The following is a 23977-nucleotide window of genomic DNA, read 5'->3' as shown; positions in this document are numbered from 1 at the left end:
CTAAGTGTCACTCCAACGAATCCATTCGATTTGGTAGGATTCACAACCTAATTGCATTGTATTAATTGCAGATATAATCCTCAGTAACATGTGAACTCTCCCTAATTTCTGTCTCTTTATTTACTGTGTCAAAATTGTTCATGCTGTACTCTAGATATGTTGGTCAGGTTCTGAATTGGAGAAAAGAACAAATTAATTATGTCACAAATAATTCAATGTATAATTGCTTTGTGATGTCAGCAGTGTAATATGGCACTGTATTAATGTGACTACAGTGTAAAATTCTGAACACTTCTGGCATTTACCTCTAGGGCAGACTATTTGCAAGCTGATTCATTGCAAATCCTTAAAATCTATATAGTTTTAGTGTACAAGGATCATTATTAATAATCCAAAAGATGCTGTGTTCTTGCCAAAATACATTCTATTGTGTTACTCATAGAATTTAAAAGTTTAATTGTAGCTATTCTGTAATTACTGATATAATATTGGAGCATATTCAAAATGAAGATTAATTTTAGTTTCCTTCATAAGCAAATGTTTATAGCACATTTTTTGTAGTTTGCTTGTTATATTTTATGAATAAAGTTGTTAGAAATTCTATTCAAGATGCTAACTGCCACGCACTTCATTGACTGCCCACAACAGTGGCACGTTAGCTCAGTGGTTAGCACTGCTGCCTCACAGGGCTAGAGACCCAGGTTCAATTCCCGCCTCAGGCAACTGTCTGTGTGGAGTTTGCACATTGTCCCTGTGTCTGCGTGGGTTTCCTCCTGGTGCTCCGGATCCTCCCACTCACACAAAATGTGCAGGTTAGGTGAATTGGCCAGGCTAAATTGCCCGTAGTGTTAGGTGAAGGGGTAAATGTAGGGGAATGGGTTTCGGTGGGTCAGTGTGGGCTTGTTTGGCCGAAGGGCCTGTTTCCACACTGTAAGAAATCTAATGTAATCTAAGCGGCATCCTCCATCATTTCATAGATTATGAATGTTATTGTTTAAGAAATATATTTGAATGTATCCTGTATTATTATTTGACCTTTTTTTAAACCTTTTTGAAAAACATGATAAAGGACTCCTTGACTCAGCAGAAGTTTATCCATCAAATAGGTGGGCTGTGCAGAGTATAAAGATCTTGGGCCAAGCCGAGACTTTCTGACGAGTCTGGTCTCAACCAGGAAAAGCATGGTTGTGTTAAAGTTGTCCTCACTGCCAGTTGGTAAGGGAGTGTAATTTTCTTTTCATGGGATATGTCATCGCAGCAAGGACCATCATTTGTTTCCTACAAAAGGTGTTTGAGCTGCCTTCTTGAACTACTGTGATCCTTGGAGTTGTAAGGTGGATCAGGATTTTGAGACTGAAGGAACAAAATAATTGACTTCCAAGTCAAGATGGTACTTGCTTGGAGAAGAACCTGCAGATTGTGGTGGTCCCAAACTCTCTATGACATCAGAATGGGTGGAGCCAATGTATGTGAATGCTTACTCCATTCCAAGTGTTTCCTTGTAAAACAGTTAAAAAAAATTTGAAGGTGTACATTACTAAGTATGATATGGCATTATTGTCATTATACTCTATTTGTTGAATCAGTGCTTATCAGAAGACTTGACCTAGAGATAGTGATGGTCAATATAGTTCCAAGACAGAATAGTGTGTAGCTTGGATGGGAACTTGTAGGTGGTTGTGTTACTATGAATCTGTTACCCTTGTTTTTCCAGGCAATAGAGTTTGAGTTTGTAATATGAGAAAGAACCTTGGTGAGTTACTGAGATACAATTTGAAGACAGTAGACACTGCACCATGTGTCATGGTGAAGGGAGGGGAAGGATTTAAGCATGAATATTGTTGAAGCTGCACTCATTTAAATAATTGGGAACAATTCCATCACATTCCTGACTTAGGCCTTGTAGATGGTGGCTGACACTGAAGTGACAAGAGGTGATTCATTCACTGCAGAACTCCTAGCCTTTGAGTTCTCTTGAAGTTGCAATATTTCTGTGGCTGGTTCAGTTCAGTTTCTGGTGATTAGTGAAGGATTCGTGGTAATGCTATCGAGAACCAACGAGTGATGATATGATGGACCTTCAACCACTAAAAGCTTTGTGCCAAGTATGACTCCAACCAACAGAGATTTTCCTCCGATTCCAATTGACACTAGGGCTCCATTTTGCGAAGGCTCCTTGATTTGGCTTGCTGTTTGTGTGCAGGACATACTCCGGCAGTTATTCACATTATTGGGTGGACACCAGTATTGTAGCTTGCTTGGAGTGCAGCAGGTTCTGGAGCACACCTCTTCACTACTATTGCTAGAATGTTGACAGGGCCCATAGCCTTCAACTGTTTCTTAATATCATCCGGAATGAATCAAATTGACCGAAAACCAGCATCTATTATACTGGGAACCCCAGAAGAAGACCATAGGGGATTATATTCTTGGCACTTGCGGCTGAAGGTGGATGTGCTTCTTGACTTTTTCTCTGCTGACAACAGGGATATTTTTGGAGTCTCCAACACCTGTTCATTGTTTAATTGTCCACTACCGTTCATAAAGGAAAAGACTGTGCTACAAAACTTGGATCTGATCAGTTAGTCATGGGATCACTGTCTATTGCATACTCTTTCCAGTATTTGGCATGGAAATAGTCCTGTGTTGCAAATTGGCCTGTGTCTTGGATTCTTGCTATTTAGTGACTGACTGAGTAAAGACATATAAAGATATGTGAGTAAGTCTACTGTTCTGCTTATCTTGTCCACTACACTACCTCCATTTGTGAGACTACTTGTCCAAAACTGTTTCCTCAATGAACTGTAGTATCTTCCATAAATTTCTTCAGCATTATAAAGATTTAAAGCATTGCCTATGATTCCCATTCCACAAAGTCCCATTCTTGCATTTGACCCAGAGCCTCCCCATTATATAGACAACATATTTCCACCTCCTCTTGCCATGAAAAAGTTTGAAAAGAAAATTAGTCTCCATAGCACCAGAAGACAACAGGGTAGCTCTCTCATTACCGAGAGATGACTGGTGATGCTTTAGCCTTAGATTCACATTGCCTCAGGTAAGGGTGAGGTTGAAAAGGTGGGGCCTTTATTGGTGAGAATATGCTTTGAGTCCTGGATATAGTTTTAGTTTCCTTATTTAACAATACATTTGAAGGCAGTTTAAGTAAGGTTCAGCAGGTTGATTCTTAGGATGTAGGAGTTGTCTTGCAAGGAGAAGTTGAACAGGTTGGGCCTAAACTTAGGAGAAAGTGAGGATTACAGATTTTGGAGATCAGAATAAAAAAGTGTGGCGCTGGAAAAGCACAGCCGGTCAGGCAGCATCCGAGGAGCAGGAGAGCCGACATTTCTCACATAAGCTCTTCAGGAATGAAAGTGGGTGCGGTTCAAGGGGGCTGAGAGATAAATGGGAGTGGGGTGGGGCTAGAGGAAAGGTAGTTGGGAATGCAATAGGTAGATGTGGGGGGCGATAGTGATAGGTCAGACAAGAAAGTGGAGAGGATAGGTAGGAAAGGAGATGGACAGGTATGACAGATCAAGAGGGTGGTGCTGAGTTAGATAGTTGAATCTAGGATAAGGTGGGGGCAGGGGAAATGAGGAAACTGGTGAAATCAACATTAATCCCATGTGGTTGGAGGGTCCTGAGGAGGAAGATGTGTTCTTCCTCCAGGCGTCAGGTGGCTTGAGTTTGGCGGTGGAGGCGGCCCAGGACTTGCATGTCCTTGGTGGAATGGAAAGGGGAGTTGAAGTGTTTGGTCACAGGGCGGTGGGGTCGGTTGGTGTGTGTGTCCCAGAGATATTCCTGAAAAGTTCCACAAGTTGGCGTCCTGTCTCCCCAGTGAACAGGAGACCACATCAAGAGCACCGGACACAGTCTCAGCCCTGTTGGGGCCCTCCCTCATTTCTGATGAAGAGCTTAGTTCGCAACATCGACTCTCCTGCACCTTGGATGCTGCCTGACCGGCTGTGCTTTTCCAGCACCACACTTTATGACCCTAAAGTTTGTTAAGTTTAGAAAAATGAAGGTGATCTTAATGAAACACGTATTTGATGCTGTTGAAGCTTAGAAGAGTTGATGTTGAGAGGATATTTTCCCTGATGGAGAAATTTATAACTGAAAGATATAGTTTCAGAATGAACAGTTTCCTGTTTGAGACATTTCACCCTAAAGGTGATTTATTTCTGGAATTCCTGACCCTTACGCCGATGTAGACTGAGCATTTGAATTTGTTTGAAGCTGAGTTATAAAGATCCTTCTATTATAGGAGTGGCAAGGTTAATGGACAATAGACAGGAGAGTGGAGTGAAAACTACATCAAATCAGCTATGATTTTATTGGAATAGTGGAGCAGGCCCAAGAGGCGAAATGGCCTTTTCCTGCTGCAGGTTCCCTGTTAAGCCAACCTGCAGTTGAACCTCCGACATGAATTTATCAACTCAACGCCTGAAATGCTTTTCTGGCTGCCTTCCATAAACTTGAATCGTATTAAGTCTGCTGCCCACATTCTAATTTGCTCAAGTGCCACTAATTTTGAAGTCTCATCCTTGGTTTCAAGTCCATTCATGGTTTAATCTATATCTCTGTTTGTACGCTTTTATAACCCAGCATTCCCTCAAAAGGTCAACATTCCTCCAATTCTACCCTCCCAGACATTGACTCTAACCCACTTTTGATGGCTATGCTTTTATCCAATGACTTCGTAAACTCCAGAATTCCATCTCCACAACTTCAGCACTTCAGACCCTTCATAAAACAAACATCTTTGTTCAAGCTATTAATCAACTAAGACTAACTTAATATGTTTTGTCTGATTATGTTTCTGAGAAGCCGTCTGAAAAGGTTTCTTTTACAATAAAACTGCTACTGTAGAGTGTGGCATGTCAGTCAACCCAGTGTAAGATGACCAGTTTGTTTAGCTCCAATGTGTATATTTAGACCAGTGCCAAGCATAAAAGTAGACCCCTTTATTTCACCTAATAAAGACATGTTTAGTGCCATGCTCACATTAGGAGTTGACCTCAAACATATGTTTAGGGTTACACTCTCCTTGTACGTTGGCATATGGGATCAAGTAGGCAACATGTCATGCTAGCAAGAAAATGTACAGGTGTTTAGGATGCCACACAGACTACACCATGTATGGCAATTGAGGAAAAGTGGGTTCTCTTCAAATAGAATGAAGTAGAGCTGGTTTCGAACTAGAAGTCAGAGCATTTGCTAGTTCATCAAATTGTGCAGTTTGGGAATTTATTGTATGTGAAAAATTGACTTGAGAATTGAAGTAGAATCTTTCCTGAAGAAAGTCCAAAGATTGCATTTAGTCATAGTCATAGAAATGTACAGCATGGAAACAGACCCTTCAGTCCAATCCGTCTATGCTGACCAGATATCCCAACCCAATCTAGTCCCACCTGCCAGCACCTGGCCCATATCCCTGCAAACCCCTTCTATTCATATACCCATCCAAATGTCTCTTAAATGTTGCAATTGCACCAGCCTCCACCACTTCCTCTGGCAGCTCCATATACGTACCACCCTCTGTGTGGAAAAAGTTGCCTCTTAGGTCTCTTTTATATCTTTCCCCTCTCACCCTAAACCTGTGCCCTCTAGTTCTGGACTCCGTGACCCCAGAGAAAAAGCTTTGCCTATTTATTGTATCCATGCCCCCCTCAATTTTGTAAACCTCTATAAGGTCACCCTCAGCCTCAGACGCTCCAGTGAAAACAGCCCCAGTCTGTTCAGCCTCTCCCCATAGCGCAAATCCTCTAACTCTCGCAACATCCTTGTAAATCTTTTCTGAACCCTTTCAAGTTTCACAACATCTTTCCGGTAGGAAGGAGACCAGAATTTCTCGCAATATTCCAGCAGTGGCCTAACCAATGTCCTGTCCAGCTGCAACATGACCTCCCAACTCCTGTACTCAATACTCTGACCAATAAAGGAAAGCATTCCAAACGCCATCTTAACTATCCTATCTATCTGTGACTCCACTTTCAAGGAACTATGAACCTGCACTCCACGGTCTCTTTGTTCAGCAACACTCCCTAGGACCTTACCATTAAGTGTATAAGTCCTGCTAAGATTTGCTTTCAAAAAATGCAGTACCTCGCATTTATCTGAATTAAACTCCATCTGCCACTTCTCAGCCCATTGGCCCATCTGGTCAAGATCCTGTTGTAATCTGAGGTAACCCTCTTTGCTGTCCACTACACCTCTAATTTTCGTATCATCTGCAAACTTACTAACTGTACTACTTATGCTCGCATCCAAATCATTTATGTAAATGACAAAACATAGAGGACTCAGCACCGACCCTTGCGGCACTCTCCTGGACACAGGCCTCCAGTCTGAAAAACTACCCTCCACCACCACCCTCTGTCTTCTACCTTTGAGCCAGTTCTGTATCCAAATGGCTAGTTCTCCCTGTATTCCATGAGAGTTCTCGGGTACACCTGATCAGGTCCTGGGGATTTATCCACCTTTGAGTTTCAAGACATCCAACACTTCCTCCTCTGTAATATGGACATTTTGCAAGATGTCACCATCTATTTCCCTACAGTCTATATCTTCCATATCCTTTTCCACAGTAAATACTGATGCAAACTACTCGTTTAGTATCTCCCCCATTTTCTGCGGCTCCACACAAAGGCCATCTTGCTGATCTTTGAGGGGCCCTATTTTCTCCCTAGTTACCCTTTGCCCTTAACATATTTGTAAAAACCTTTTGGATTCTCCTTAATTATATTTACCAAAACTGTCTCATGTCCCCTTTTTGTCCTCCTGATTTCCCTCTTATGTATACTCCTACTTTCTTTATGCTCTTCTAAGGATTCACTCGCTCTATCCTGTCTATACCTGACATATGCTTCCTTCTTTTTCTTAACCAAACCCTCAATTTCTTTAGTCATCCAGCATTCCCTATACCTACCAGCCTTTCCCTTCACCCTAACAGGAATATACTTTCTCTGGATTCTCATTATCTCATTTCTGAAGGCTTCCCATTTTCCAGCCGTCCTTTTACCTGCAAACATCTGCCTCCAATCAGTTTTCGAAAGTTCTTGCCTAATACCATCAAAATTGGTCTTTCTCCAATTTAGAACTTCAACCTTTAGATCTGGTCTATCCTTTTCCATCGCTATTTAAATCTAATAGAATTATGGACGCTGGCCCCAAAGTGCTCTCCCACTGACACCTCAGTCACCTGCCCTGCCTTATTTCCCAAGAGTAGGTCAAGTTTTGCACCTTCTGTAGTCGGTGCATCCACATACTGAATCAGAAAATTGTCTTGTACACACTTAACAAATTCCTCTCCATCTAAACCTTTAACACTATGGCAGTCACAGCCTATGTTTGGAAAGTTAAAATCCCCTACCATGATCACCCTATTATTCTTAGAGATAGCTGAGATCTCCTTACAAATTTATTTCCCAATTTTCCTCTGACTATTAGGACATCTATAATACAATCCTAATAAGGTGATCATCCCATTCTTATTTCTCAGTTCCACCCAAATAACTTCCCTCAATGTATTTCCAGGAATATCCTCCCTCAGCACAGCTGTAATGCTATCCCTTAACAAAAACGCCACTTCCCCTCCTCTCTTGCCTCCCTTTGTATCCTGGAACACTAAGCTGCCAGTCCTGCCCATCCCTGAACCATGTTTCTGTAATTGCCATGATATCCCAGTCCCATGTTCCTAACCATGCCCTGAGTTCATCTGCCTTTCCTGTTAGGCCCCTTGCATTGAAATAAATGCAGTTTAATTTATTAGTCCTAACTTGTCCCTGCCTGCCCTGACTGTTTGACTTGCTTTTGTTCTCAACTGTATCAGTCTCAGATTGACCTCTTTCCTCACTATCTCCCTGGGTCCCACCGCCGCACCCCCCCCCCCCTTTATAGTTTAAATCCTCCCGAGCGGCTCCAGTAAATTTCCCTGCCAGTATATTAGTCCCCTTCCAATTTAGGTGCAATCCGTCCTTCTTGTGCAGGTCACTTCTTCACTTCTACCCCAATAGGGATTCCAATGATCCAAAAATGTGAATCCTTCTTCCATACACCAGCTCCTCAGCCATGCATTCATCTGCTGTATCCTTGTATTCCTGACCTCATTAGCTCATAGCACCAGGAGTAATCCAGATATTACTACTCTTGAGGACCTCCTTTTTAAATTCCTGCCTAACTCTCTGTAATCTCTCTTCAGAGTGTCAACCTTTTCTCTTCCTATGTCGTTGGTTCCAATGTGGATAATGACCTCTTGCTGGCCCCTCTTCCCCCGTGAGAACATCCTGCACTCTGTATGAGACAGCTTTGATCCTGGCACCAGGAAGCAACACACCATTCTGATTTTTTGCTGCTGGCCACAGAAACGTCTGTCTATACCTGATACTAGAGAATCCCCTAACACAATTGATCTCTTGGAACCCGACGTTGCATTAGAGCCAGTATCAATACCAGAAACGTGCCTATTCGTGCTATGTTCCCCAGGGAATCCATCCCCCTCTACATTTTCCAAAACAGCATACTTGTTTGAAATGGGGATAGCCACAGAAGATTCCTGCACTAGCTGCCTACCTCTCTTACCTTTCCTGGAGTTGACCCGTCTATGTAACCGTATCTGAGACTTTCCCCATTTCTATAACTGCCATCCATTATATACTGTTGTTGTTGCACATACCTCATTGCTACTAATTGTCTCTCCAACCGATCCATTCGTTCTGATAAGATTCACATCCAACAGCATTTATGGCAGACACAATCCGCTATAATTATTATGAGAAAGGGGCTGGCCGCAGCATCATAATAAGTATGTATTGGAATGGGTCCATGTAAATTGTTAGAAATTCAAAGCATATATATTCACATAAATGGGCCAAATCACTCACTGTCCAGCAGCTTATTGGTGTCACTGTTTTATTCAAGGCAAATCTTGTTACAAATTTCCAAGTTTTTAACAATTCAAGAACATGAGTGCCTATTATGTCACATTGACACCATGGATGAACGATTCATGAATTTCAATACATTAGGCAACTGAATGAAGTGGAGAGGTTTGAAAACATGTCTCATGAAATTCACAGTACTTAAGATGACGCTAAAGTCTGAGTATATGATCCATCTCAGCCTCTTCCAGAGCTCCCCAGCTTCAAAGATGCTAGTCATCAACCAATTTAATTCACTCCACAGGATATCAAAAAAGGCTGTACCTGTAAAGGCTTTGACAACATTTTTACAATAGTCCTAAGAAGTCTTATGCTCAAGAACTTGCTACGCTCCAAGCCAACCTATTCCATGCACCTACAACATCATTATCCACCCAATAGTGTATACAGTAAGCAGGACAACTTCAGTCAATTACTATTCTATCGGTCTTCTCTCAATCATTTACGATGGAAGGAGTCATTAATAGTCGCAATCAAGCAGTCCTTGTTTGTGAACCTGTCAAAAGTACTCAGTTTGGGACCTGCCAGGTCCACTTAGTTCCTGCCCTTAGTACAGCCTTAGTGCAAACATGTATGTCATATGGCAGATTTCCTTGTCTAAAGTACAATAGTGGACCAGATAGAATTTTATGATAATGATGGCAATGTTATGGTCACTATTATTGTGAGTGGCTTTAACATTTCAAATTTATAAATGAAGTAATTCCACTAGTGAGATTTGAACCTTTGTCCACAGGCCATTAGCCTGACCTAATCTAATCTAATGATATTTTACACATTTGATTTTGTAATACTCAGTAAATTTTGAGGTGAATAACTGATAGTTGGACAAGGTGCTGGAGAGCTTATGAAACTTCCTTAGCAAGCAGTCAGTACCATATGGTTGGGGGGTGCGGTGGAAGGGGAGGTGTGGTTGGTCACACATGAAAAGTGAATTGAGGTTTTAGGTTAAAAGCATGTTATTCTTTTGATTATAACAGCCATATTTTCTACTTTGCAATTGCACAATCTGTGAAGTAAAGTTAATATTTTTAAGTCCCTGCAATTTGTGCAAGTACCCTCACCTCTGTGTGCCAGGAATATTCTTCAGTCAGACTGACTGGGAAGTTTATCGTTTGCATCATTAGCAACGTTAGTGACAAATGTTTCAAGTTTAGTCCTCAACTTTCAGTTGGGCTTGAATTTTTTTCACTTTTATGGTCAAATTTAGACCATAAGACATAGCAGCAGACATTAGGCCATTCAGCCCATCGAGACTGCTCTGCCATTCAATCATGGCCCATATGTTTCTCAAGGTGAAAGTGAGGACTGCAGATGCTGGAAATCAGTCAAGATTAGAGTGGTGCTGGAAAAGCACAGCAGGTCAGGCAACATCCGAGGAGCAAGAAAATTGACGTTTCGGGCAAAAGCCCTTCAGGAATGAGTAGGCAGCCTCTGGGGTAGAGAGATAAATGGAAGTGGGTGGGGCTGGGGAGAGCATAGCTAAGAGTACAACATAGGTGAATGAAGGTGGAGATGAAGGTGTTAGGTTGGAGAGGAGGGTGGAGCAGATAGGTGGGAAGGAAGATTGGCAGGTAGGACAGGTCATGAGGATGGTGCTGAGCTGGCAGGTTGGAACTGGGGTAGGTTGGGGGGAGTGGAAATGAGGAAACTGGTGAAGTCCACAAAACTGGTGAAATGGACTACCTGCCAATCTTCCTTCCCACCTATCTGCTCCACCCTCCTCTCTGACCTATCACCTTCATCCCCACTTCCATAAATCTGTTGTACTCTTAACTACCAGCCCCCCCCCCCCCCCCCCACCCCCCTCCCATTTATCCCTCCATCCCGGAGGCTCCCTGCCTCATTCCAGATGAAGGGCTTTTGCCCAAAGACCACTCCCTCCGCGACTCTCTTGTCAGGTCCACAACCTCCACTCCCACCACCTTCCCCTGGAACCGCAAGAAATGCAAAACTTGCACCCACACCTCCCCCCTCACTTCCCTCTAAGCCCCCAAGGGATCCTTCCATATCCATCACAAATTCACCTGCACCTCCACACACATTTACTGCATCCGCTGCACCCTATGTGGCCTCCTCTACATTGGGGAGACAGGCCGCCTACTTGCGGAACATTTCAGAGAACACCTCTGGGACACACGCACCAACCAACCCAACCGCCCCGTGGCTGAACACTTTATCTCCCCCTCCCACTCCGCCAAGGACATGCAGGTCCTTGGCCTCCTCCATCGCCAGACCATGGCAACACGATGCCTGGAGGAAGAGCGCCTCATCTTCTGCCTAGGAACCCTCCAACCACGAGGGATGAATGCAGATTTCTCCAGCTTCCTCATTTCCCCTCCCCCCACCTTATCTCAGTCCCAACCCTCGGACTCAGCACCGCCTTCTTGACCTGCAATCTTCTTCCTGACCTCTCTGCCCCCACCCCCTCTCTGGCCTATCACCCTCACCTTAACCTCCTTCCACCTATTGCATTACCAACGCCCCTTCCCCCAAGTCCCTCCTCCCTACCTTTTATCTTAGCCTGCTTGGCACACCTTCCTCATCCCTGAAGAAGGCCGTATGCCTGAAACGTCGATTCTCCTACTCCTTGGATGCTACCTGATCTGCGCTTTTCCAGCAACCCTTGATCCCGTTGACAATCAAGAACCTATCTACTTAGTGACCTGGCCTCCACAGCCTTCTGTTGCAATGATTCACTACTTTTTGGCTGAAGTGGTTTCTCCTTTTCTCCATTCTAAAAGGTCTTCCCTTTACTCTAAGGCTATGCCTTCAGGTCCTCGTCTTATACCAATGGAAACATCTTCCCAACATTTTCTCTGTCCCAAAGTGTGGCACTGGAAAATCTCACAGCAAGTCTGGCAACATCAGAGGAGCAGAAGAGTTGATGTTTCGGGCAAAGGCCCTTCATCATTGCTAATGAAGGGCTTATGCCTGAAACGTCGACACTCCTCCTCGGATGCTGCCTGACTTGCTGTGCTTTTCCAGCGCCACAAGTTTTGACTCTGATCTTCACATCTGCAGTCCTCACTTTCATCTACCCTGTCCAGGCCATTGAGTATTCCAGGAGAAAGTGATCCAACCACACATGATCAATGTAGATTTCACCAGTTTCTTCATTTCCTCTTCCCCCACCTTATTCTCAGATCCGACCTTCAAGAGGGTAGTGCCAAATTTGATCTGGCCTACCTGTCCATCTTCCTTCCCACCTATCCACTCACCCTCCTTTCTGACCTATCACCATCACCCCACCACCTCCAACTACCTATTGCATTCCCAGATGCCTTCACCTTAGCCCCACCCCCTCCCATTTATCTGTCAGCCCCCTTGGACAACCCCATTGTTTGTGATGAAGAGCTTATGCTTGAAACGTTGTCTCTCCTGCTCCTCGGATGTTTGCCTGACCGGCTGTGCTTTTCACCACCACACTTTTCGACCCCATTCAGTATTCTGTATGTTTCAATTAGATACCCCCCTCACCCTCTAAACTCCATTAAGTATAGACCCAAAATCTTCAAACGTTCCTCATATGTTAAGCTTTTCATTCCTGGCACCATTCTCTTGAACCACCTCTGTGTACTCTCCAGGGCCAGTATTTCCTTTCTGAGATATGGGGCCCAAAACTGTGCACAGTACTCCAAATGTGGTCTGACTAGAACCTTTTAGAGCCTTGGAGGTACATCCCTGTTTTTATATTCATGTCCTCTCAAAATAAATGCCTGTCCCTCTACCTATCTTTGTATTGTCTGCAAACTTAGCCCGAATGTCCTCAGTCCCTTCATCTAGATTGTTAATGTTAATGAATTTGGTTGTCGTCCATGTGTAAAAGCATCCCTAATTGCAGTGAGATACTACTTGCTGTTCTGATGCTTGTCTCCATCCCAGAATGCATGCTTGATGCTGGTTTCTCCATCTCTGTTTTTCTGTCTCTCTCTCTTCTCTCTTGCCTCCCACTGCAAATTTATGTCAGGTTCTATAAATAGATGAATAAGCACTGTCTGTACTGCTGTTTGGCCTCTTAGATGTTGAAGGTGAATTAAGCACAGGTTTGTTATTATTTTTGAAGCTGAATAATCACATTTCTGCTGTGCCTGGCCCCCATTTGTGTTTTGTATTTTGATTCACTGGGAAAAATTAATTTGCACATTTGTACAGTGCCTCTAATAACTTCAGATCACCCCAAAGTACTTTTCAGCTAATGATGTACTTTCTGAAGTGCAATTGCTTCTACAATAGCACTGCAACCACTTTGAACACCGGATTCCATGAAGTCTCTAATGCATTGTCTGTCTACCTACAACACATGGACTCCAGCAGTTCAAGAAGGCAATCCACCATCATCATCGCAAGGGCAACTAGAATCCTATAACAAATACTGGCCCAGCCATTGACACCCACGCCCCATGGGTGACTAAATAAATTTTACCAACACCGTTTGATTTTAGGGATGCTTGAGGAGTAAATATTGGCCAGATGAGGATGAGCTGTTCAAACAGTGTATTGTGATCTTCTGCATTTCCTGACAGGGCAGATGGAAACTCAGTTGTACCTATTTAAAAGGCAGCACTCTCTCAGCTTTTGCCCGAAACGTCAATTTTACTGCTCCTCGGATGCTGCCTGAACTGCTGTGCTTTTCCAGCACCACTACTCCAGCACTCTCTCAGCACCTACTCAGTACAGCTTTTAGAGGACTGTGGTACCCCAAGGGCAATTTTGATTGTTTTTAAACTATATAATTGATCACTAAACATGTAAGACCTATGTAGAGTCGTAAAGCATTCAATTTAAAGATTCTTGTGGTGCATTTGTCATGTCCTTAGCTCTAGGACTAGGACGTTCAAATCCCACTTGCTCCAGAGGTGTGTAATAACATCTCTGAACAGATTTAGTATAAACTGTGTCCACTATTCAATTTGAGACTTGCAAAGTGTGTCACATAAACATAGGTTTAATTGTAATCAAATTTGTATTGTGTTTTACACTGGCTTAAATTCACGAATTATGACTCAGATGCACAAAGAATATTTTGAAGACAAAACACATCATTTTAACTGGGCATCATTTATTAATTCTGATGGGTGTTGCAGCATTACCTGACAGTATTCTAGAATATAGTGTGTAAAGTACATGATGGAGTTGGTATTCGGATTACAAAAATGTAGTCAAACATCATTCTTTGCTTTCCCAGCTGTATGGAAAATATGGAAGCTGTCTTTAAGGACCCAGGAGCTAGCTGTGGTACTGATAGGTTTTATACTAGTGTCCTAGTTTCCAAGCAGTACGTGCTCAGACTTCAATTCTGTTCTGTGTAGGTTATGTTCTTTTTTTAAAAAAGTACACTCCTCCGATGGTTAGAAATAGCAAGATGAAGCGCAAGTTTTATGCGTTTATTACCTGACCTTCGGCATAATTTCAAATGTAACAAAGGGGGAAGGAAACTGCAAAATTCTAGAGGCACATCTGAAAACATAGTCATGACCCGGGTCAGATTTTATTTCCAGTGAGGCATCGTTGAATTCGCTTGTCAGTTTTGTAAACAGGAGTCTGCGGGTGAGATTAGCATATTAATAAGGTCCTTGCTAATCAACTCCAAATGGAACTGGCTGCAGGCTACAGTGGTGCCTTTTAGCAGTTTGCAAGGATGTTTTGCGTATACGAGAAGCATGATGAGAATCTGAAACTTGACGGAGATTTGGTGCAGCTCTTTGTTGAAGAAATCATATGCTGTTCAACACAACTGCGGAACCTGTAATAGGAGAACAAATGTGAAGGCGCAAATGAAAGGAAGCAGGGTTTTTGTGTTAGACTGAACACATTGAAGTGCCTTCCCAGCCCCCTGCTGGAGCCCATACTGACAGTGTTGAATTGAGACATTGTACGCTGTGGCCTAGCTAGCGTGTACGCTGCTGCCAAGGCAGCAAGGCCTGTTCCAAGAAGCAGTTGTCGTCTGCATGGAGAGGAGCGGCTGCAGTCTATTCCCAGTATGCTGGGCCAGAGGTATTGACAGATAAAGAAATTCCTACCCATTTAATGAACAGAGAAAAATAAATTGGCATGTAGCAACTGCTAAAAAAGATCAAAATACGTTTTATTTTGTTTGATGAATTATTCTCTGTAAATGCCTGTGGGGGAAATATCTTTTTGTTTTTTGACAACTGTTTTTTGGTTTGTTATGCTAACTTTGACCTTGTTCTGTTAAATTCATTTGTTAACACAAATAGTTGACAATTCATTTACCCGGAACATTTTTTTTAAAGCACTTCTGTGAAAAGTTAATCTGTGCTCTGTTGTTATACCTTACCTCTGTGGGGTCACTGGCTATATAAATGTGACAGTTCTAATTTTCTTAACAATTAAACACCGAAGTGAAGGTGTTTGTTACTATTTTTGTTTCATGAATCCTTCTGCTATCTACAGTTTTTTAACATGTCAATATTTTTCAATGTTAAATTTACTCAATTATTGGCTATTTAAAGGTATTAAAGTGCAGAGTAGTGTTTATTTACTTACAATAAGAAAAATAAGTGCTTACACTTCACAGCCGCTCTATTCTAATAAATATTGACTAGCTCTGCAACACTTCAGGCCTGGTGTTCCATTGAAGAAATTGCAGTGTTTAATAAGCATTCATATGCACTACTGGATTAGTGGTGCTGGAAGAGCACAGCAGTTCAGGCAGGGCTTTTGCCCGAAATGTTGATTTCGCTGCTCGTTGGATGCTGCCTGAACTGCTGTGCTCTTCCAGCACCACTAATCCAGTATTTGATTTTCAGCATCTGCAGTCATTGTTTTTACCTTATTCATATGCACTATACCTGTGATTATTTCGACTAAGGATGTACAGAGGAAATGCCTCCCCTCCCATTTCAGTATTTATCTGTAAACAATAAACATCAAATTTCAGTAGGCAGGTTTCATTGAATCTTGATAAAATGATAGTGTTTGGCTCTGTGTAATATTGATTTTTTTTTTAGCAAAGATATGGATCCAGATCCTGGAATTTTTTTTAAAGGATTTGCTAACATTTGGACATTGGGTAAAACGTCTTTTTTTAAACAGTGTTTTGGATTGTTTTGTTTAAAATATTGTGAATTGTCTCAGTGCTTGATTAATGGGTCACAGTTGTCAAAATGAGGTTTTCAGAACAAATTCTTGAATGCAGACTTACCTGAAGCCACCTCAGTGAGATGGAAGCTCTTTTTTTAAAAAAAAACTTTCTCGAGATTTCTGGATGCACAGCATCAACCAGACAGCGCGATCAGGAACAACTTTAAAAAAAACATAATTGTAAACATGTTGAGTTAGCACAGCTTAGTGGAAGTATGTACTGTACTCCATTGAATTCTATCATCACTTGCTTAAATCTGAATTCATGCAACTTTGTCATAGGTTAATGGGTAGGTGGATCTGTGGATTTAAAGCCATAAACAGATAACCCATAAACCTATTGAATTGCATAGCGAGATTGGCTGAATGGCCTCCTCCTGATTCGTATGTTGATATATAATTTATTGATTTGTGGATTGTTAAATTACATTGCAACTTGTATTTGTTCCAAAATAAAACAAAGAACTGCAGGTGCTGAAGTTCTAAAACGAAAGCAGAAATTGCTGGAGAAACTCAGTAAATTTGGCTGTATCTATGGAGGGAAAATGCAGTTAATGTTTCAAATCTAGTTCTGAAGAAGCATCACTAGACTTGAAATGTTAACTCTGCTTTCTCTCCACAGATACTGCCAGACATGCTGAGTTTCTCCTACTTTTATTGTCTATGTTCCAACAACTCAAGGTTTTATTTATAATCAAAAAATACTGACTTTTAAAATTTGCGTTCAGGTAAATCTGCATTCAAGTGTTTGTTCTGAAGACCTCATACTTCGACAGCGATGACTATTAAGCAATGAAAGCTGAGACAATTCACAGTATTTTAAATAAAACAAGCCAAAACACTTTTTATTAAAATGGTCATTTTGCCCATCTCCTAATGTTAGCAAATCTTTTAAGGGAAATGTCCTTTTAGAAAATGTTGTTTTGAAACTAAAACTCTCTCTTCATGCAGGTTTCTTTGGGGAGCTCTCGGCAAAATGAACAACTTCTGCAATGAGAGAATTTTAACTGTTTCCCCTTAACATTCGATGACAAGCCCATTGCCGAATTGCTCACTGAAATTATAACTATTACCATGGTGTTACTATAGACCACAAACTCAAGCAGACTAGCCATATAAATACTGTAGCTACCAGAGCATGTCAGAGATTAGGAAATGTGTGGTGGATAAGCTGCCTCATGTCTCCCCAAAGCATGTCTGCAATCCATGTGGCACAAATCAGGATTGTGATAGAATGCTATCCAGTTGACTGGTTGAATCCAACAGCTTTCAAGAGACGCTGCACTGTCAAGGACAAGGCAATCTGCTTGATTGACACCACATCCATGATCTTCAAAATTCTTCTTAAGTAAGGATTGAAGATGATTTTCTTTCACTGTGGAGTTGTGGATCTTGGTGACTGAATAGTCTAATTGAGGCTCCTCCCACATGGCCACAAGTGATGTTTAAAGAGGGGGTTGGTGGAATGCTAGAGTTTTTCTACGTTCCTTCTACTGAGAGAACCTGGCTTCCATCAATGTTTGGCACATGGGGATGCTACATTTCCAAATCTTTGACTTAAATATTCGCTCCCTGTGCTACCAACATGCAGAGGCAGCAGTGCCTCCCATCACAAAATATTGCAGGAACTCACCAAGGTACCTTTAACAACACCTTACAAACTAGATACCTCTACCTCTAATAAAAGCAAAATGCTGTGGATGCTGGAACTCTGAAACAAATACACTAAATGCTGGAGAAAATCAGTAGGTCCAGTAGCATCTGTGGAGAGTGTGAAACAGAGTTAAGATTTCAAATCTGATATGATTCATGTTGGACTCAAGTTAACAGCTTCTCTCTCTACAGATGCTGTCAGACTGCCTGAGTTTCTCCAACATTTTTTGTGTTTGATACTTGCACCACCTAGACTGACAAGGGCAACAGATGCATGGGAATACGGCCACCTGCGAGTTCCCCGTCAAGCCACTCACCATCCTGACTTCAAATTAAGTCAGTGTTCCTTCACAGTAACTCAGTCAAAATCATAGAACTTCCTTCCAAACAGCGGCTCACCACCACCACCTTGACGGCATTTAAGGATAGGAAATAAAGCTGGCCGAACCAGCGATGCCCTCATTCTGTGAACGAATAAGGCAAAATAAATACAGCAATGGACCAATCGATATACAATATTTTCCTAAAGGTAGGAAATCTGAACATGTATGTATAAATCCTAATTCTCAATTGCAGGTCTACAAATTTGAAATGATAATATGATTGCCTTTTATTGAAGATATCATTTCTAATTAACCCCCAAGGCAGCACTGGTCATCACTGAGATTTAAATGATACTAAAATCCAACCGTATCTGCAATTTCATTGGAGATTCCTGAATTTTAATTTTGTGTTTTTTCTCTCTGGCATTCTGAAAGTTTTTTGCACTTTCTTGAAATGACCTTTTTCAACTTTTAAAAATATTTATTTGCGGATTGTGAGCATAGCTGCCAAAGCTAGTGCCCTTGAAAAGGCATTAGTGAGCCACCATCATGAATTATGTCACCAATGTGGTCTCTGTGCACCCACAGTGTAGTGATGGAGGGAGTACCAGAATTTTGATCCAGTGACAGTTAAGGCACAGTGATATCTTTCCAAGTCAGGATGTGTGTCGTTGAGAGGAGAGCTTGCAGGTTATGGTAGAACAAAGAACAAAGAAAATTTACAGCCCAGGAACAGGCCCTTCGGCCCTCCAAACCTGAGCCGATCCAAATCCACTGTCTAAATCTGTTGCTCAATTCCAAAGCATCTGTATCCCTCTGCTCCCCACCTACTTGTGCATCTGTTAAGACGCATCTTAAATGAATCTACCATGCCTGTCTCTACTACCTCTGCTGGCAGCACATTGCAGGCACCGACCACCCTCTGTGTAAGTTACTTGCCGCGTGTATCCCCCTTAAACTTTTCACCTCTCCCCTTGAAAGCATGAACTCTCGTTATTGAATCCTTCACCCTAAGAAAAAGCTTATCTCTATTTACCCTGTCTATATGCTTCATGATTTTGTAGACCTCAATCAGGTCGCACCTCAAACTCCTTTTTTCTAATGAAAACAAATCTAACCTACTCAACCTCTCTTCATAGCTAGCACCTTCCATACCAAGCAACATCCTCGTAAAGCCTGTCCAAAGAGTCCACATCCTTTTGGTGATGTGGTGACCAGAACTTTACACCGTATTCTAAATGCAGCCCAACCAATGTTGTGTACAATTTTAACATGACATCACAGCCCTTATACTCAATACCCTACCCGATGAAGGCAAGCATACCATATGCCTTCTTGACCACTCTATCCACCTGTGCAGCAACCTTCAGGGTACAATGGACCTGAACTCCCAGATCTCTCTGCTCAACTTTTCCCAAGGCTTTTCTGTTCACTGTATAATTCGCTCTAGAATTAGACTTCCCAAAATGCATTATTACCTCACATTTGCCTGAATTGAACTTCATCTGCCACTTCTCCACCAAACTCTCCAGTCTTATCTACATTCTCCTGTATTCTTTGACAGTCCCCTATGCTTTCTGCTACTCCACCAGTCATCTTATTATCTGATGTTGGTGTTCTTACAGCCCTTAACTTCCTAAATCATAGAAACTGAACTTTGAAAGGTATTGAAGGGGGTTTACTGAGTTGTTACAATGCATCTTTTAAGTGGTATGCAGTCATGTCACTGTTCACTTGTGGCGGAGGGAATGAATGGGTTGCCAATCAAGCAGGCATCTTTGTCTTGAATATGATGCCTTTTGAATGTTGTTGGAGCTGCATGTATCCAAAGTAAGTGGAGAATATTCTATCAGTTGTGCCTTCTAGATGATGCATAGACTTTGGGAAGGCACCGTATTTAAAGGGCTTGTTCAGTCCAGGTTCTGTTCGATGATCTCAAAGATGTAGCATATCATGAATTTTTATGTCACTGAGATTGAGGCCATCTGATCCACTGTCTATGCCACTCCTACCTACCAACCCAGTGGGTGAAACTTCATTGAATGTTCCCTCCTATTTTAGCCCTGAGCTCTCACCTCTATTTGTCTTGTTCATGAGACCCCTTCCACCCCCCAAACCCAATTCCCACTAAACTGCTGACAATTTAACTTCCCTTCGAGGACCACATGTTAGCAGCCATCGCTCCTCGGGGACTGTTCCACTGTTCTCTGAATCTGTTGACATGATTCATCTGAAAATAAAAAAACACCCCCATTGATCCCTATCTCCCTTTCCTCTCCAATGTTCTTGAATATATTATCGTTCCAAGCTTCAGGTTTGAATCTCTCCAGGTAGTTTGTCACTCCTAGTACTGAAAGTCACAAATGACGTCTAATCTGATGTGCTTCTAACAAAGGTGAAGTATATCCTGTCCTCCTCAAATTGTCTTGAGCCTTTATTACTGATCTCACCATACTCTTCTGATATCTCTCTGTTGCTGTCCAGCTGGGTCAGACTGCACTCAACTGGCTCCTATTATTTTATCCATCTGTTTGTAGTGTTAGTATTATTTGCAATGACTTGTGTTCCTGTTCCTGTTCCAGTGTCCCTCAAGGAATTACCATGCTCTTCCCTATTTCTCACTTATGTGCTGCCCTTGGCAATATCATCTGCAGGTGTTTAGGCTAACAGCAAATGTCATTTTTTTATATACTCATGACTGCTCATTTTGAATTTTGCATCATAAAATCTCTCCTGTCCTTCACTCCATCACAGACTTTTCCTTTGTTCTTCCTGCACGGTTACCCCTTTACTGGCTTAAAAACTCTGATATTTCAGTTTTCTCTGTTCTGATGGAAGGTCATTGACCTGAAATGTGAACTTGGGTTCTTGCCACCGATACTGCCTGATTTCTGCACATTTCTTGCATTTTGTTTTGTTTTTCTTTCAGATTTCCAGCATCAACTGTATTTAGCTGCTGCACACAATTCCAACTTTCCATTGCATTTCTCTATTCCACCACTAAATTATCGGACTGCTTATCTGATATTTGTAGATTGAGCAGAAATTTTCTCCAGTTATATATCAGAAGATTTTTGAGGTTATTCTGTTTGGTCTGCAATCTAAACTAAATTCCTGTTTACCAACTCCATCACTAACCCTGGCAACTGTTTACTATTTTAGTGCTTTATTTGACCTTGAAACGAGCATCCAACCGTGCATCTTACCATCACTAAAATAGCTTATTTCTACCTCTGTATTTTCGCTCAATTTCATCCTTGACTCAGTTTGTATATATTGGTGAAATCCTCATAGCTATTATTTTAATGCACACTTGGCTGGCATCCCATGTTGCGCTCTGCTTAAATGGGTGGTCATCCAAAAGTTTGCTGACTGGGTCACTGCTTGTATGAACTCTCTCATCTAGATAGTTTATAGTCAATTTGTTCAGACATATTACTACAGACCTCGAGCGAGACTTGAACGCAAGCCTCCTAGTAGTAGAGGTAGGACACTACCACTGCACAAGAGCCTCATGATCTATATTGGTGCTGAGTCAACACTTTAATTTTTCAAATGTCCACACTTTCTTTCACATGCCTTTGTGTCCTCAGCCTGCTTTATCTCTGTCTATTCATCCAACCCCACAAACATCTGGAAGATTTTTGGGTTTAACTGCTCTATCGTTGCTGACTACATTTTCAATACTAGGCACTGAAGTTTTAATTCCTCCCCTAAACCCCTCCACTTTTTGACCTCCATTTCCTCCTTCAGCAGAAAATCTATCTTTGTGGCTAAGCTGTTGGTCATTTAGAAATAAAACAATGAACTGAGAATGCTGGAGATCCAATACAAACAAATACAGAAATTGCCAGAGAAACTCAGCAGATCTGGCAGCATCTGTGAAGAACAACAAAAATACAAAGAAAATTACAGCACAGAAACAGGCCCTTTGGCCCTTCAAGCTTGCACTGATCCAGATCTTCTATCTATACCTGTCGCCTGTTTTTAAAGGATCTGTATCCCTCTGCTCCCTGCCCATTCATGTATTTGTTTAGATACATCTTAAATAACACTATCGTGCCCACCTCTACCACCTCCGCTGGCAATACATTCCAGGCAATTACTACCCTCTGCATAAAGAAATTTGCATGCATCGCTCCCTTAAACTTTTCACCTCTTACCTTGAACTTGAGCTTCTTGCTATTCACCCTGTCTATGCCTCTTATGGTTTTGTAGACCTCAATTGCACCCCCCCAACCTCCACCTTTCTAGTGAAAATAATCCTAATCTATTTAACCATTCTTTATACCTAAAGAAAACCGTTTACATTTCGAGTTCACTGACGCTTCAGAAGGGTATTACTCTTTTTATTCTTTTGGTTATTTTCCTTAATATCACCTTATGTGGTTTAGTATCCAACTTCAAATCATTTTGTGAAGGATTTTGGGATATTTTAGTACTTTAAAGGAATGTATAAATGCAAGCTATTGTTGCAGTTTGGCATTTTGTGAATCTGTCATTTAGCTACAATTTTGGTAGTAGCTTGCGGTCCAGATGTTGAAATATAACTTTGACTGATTAGGTTTTAGATTTATGCATTTTATTTGATTATTTAAGAGACAGTCTGATTCAGTACTTACCTAGAGCGTATGTTTTAGTTTGAGGATTAATCAACAGCTGGGATTTCCGGTTCAGACTAAAATTCAGAATTTAATCTGTTAAAAGTGTATTGGCTTTGATCATTTACTGAATGCTTGTAATTCTTTGGGACGAGTGTGTTGAGTTTGACTCCCAAAGTTTGATTTCCTGGTTGCTGGTGATGCTAAGTAGGAAGCCAAGTTGCTGATGTCAGAGCAACTATTTTTTAACCACTGTAAATGCTCTTTTTTACAGTCAGAAGATAAAAGGATTTGAAATTTAATTTCAATTTTTTGGAATGCGATTGCAGCTTTACTTGCATATTCTGTTTTGCTTTTCATTCAGTAGCCCTAAATAAATTGAGCAGAGTTAGGTGCTTGCACGTGATGTAATTACTGCATTAGTAAGAAACTGAAGCTACATTTGTGACTCATGGGATTTGGTTAATGTGAGGGATAAACAACATAGGCAGGTTTTCTGTTTCTGTTTTGTGATTTACTTGTAGGTCTGCATAGTTTTGCCAGTCTTGTAAACAGTTAGCTTAGTGTTGAGGCAGCGCTGTCCGATTGTGGTATGTCTCACAGTCAAAATTGTATTTCACAACTGACCAAGCAATTGTATTTAAATAGTATTTATTGGAGTTTAAAATATTTTTTTTAAAAACTAGTTGTTGGAGCATTGGTTTAAACTTTGATAAACTCACTCTTTGGATATCAATAAAATATTAATAATGGCAAATTCAGTAAATGGTGTTCCAAATGATTCCATTGATGAAACCTTTACTGTGTGGATCCCTGTTAGTTGCACAGTTTCTTTGACTTTTTTAAAAAATCAGCCTGTTTAGAGATGTTATTGCAAACCTCTGGAGCAGGTGGGGCTTGAACCTAGGTCTCCTCGATCAGACGTAGAGACATTATCATTGCACGACAAGAGCACTTAATAAATTAACCTTATTTTGACAGCTCACACCAAAGCAATACACCATTTGATTCTCAAATTTATTTTGGTTTAATTAGACATGAAATAGCTGTGTGCTACTGGTGAGCTGAGCCATACTGTATTATGCTAGTTCAACTCTATAATATTTAATAGATTGGTTAGAGTTTATTGAAGGAAAATTTGAGAGAGACTTGGGGGTATTGGTTGTCACTAATTATGTTGAAGTAGTGTGAGGCAGCAATAAGAAATGCAAACATGTTCACTACCAAATGAATTGAGCTCAAATCCAGATGGCACATTGAAGTCAAGGGGCAGGTTGCATTGGTCAAATGGTATCTAAAATATGTTAGACAATTTATGTTGATGAGACCCAGGAGGCAGGTTATACAGTGAAAA

General features: G+C 41.4%; 1 protein-coding gene across 7 annotated transcripts in view; it reads left to right on the top strand.

Annotated features, from left to right (window-relative positions):
- Nucleotides 1–23977, top strand: part of LOC140476938 (focal adhesion kinase 1) — a 556498-nt gene that overhangs the window by 175615 nt on the left and 356906 nt on the right. The window contains exon 1 of one of the 7 annotated variants that reach the window (XM_072569903.1): nucleotides 14390–14936. The exons of 5 other annotated variants lie outside the window; for them this stretch is intronic. In XM_072569903.1, the coding sequence (XP_072426004.1) occupies nucleotides 14891–14936 (46 nt within the window). In that variant the 5' untranslated portion in view covers nucleotides 14390–14890. Of the gene's footprint in view, nucleotides 1–14389; nucleotides 14937–18203; nucleotides 18229–23977 lie in introns of those variants that run through there. One more of the 7 variants, XM_072569901.1, reaches the window with a different exon arrangement.

The sequence above is a fragment of the Chiloscyllium punctatum genome, chromosome 5, assembly GCF_047496795.1.
Source record: "Chiloscyllium punctatum isolate Juve2018m chromosome 5, sChiPun1.3, whole genome shotgun sequence".
Lineage (NCBI taxonomy): Eukaryota > Metazoa > Chordata > Chondrichthyes > Orectolobiformes > Hemiscylliidae > Chiloscyllium > Chiloscyllium punctatum.
This window is presented reverse-complemented; position numbering and strand designations above follow the sequence as displayed.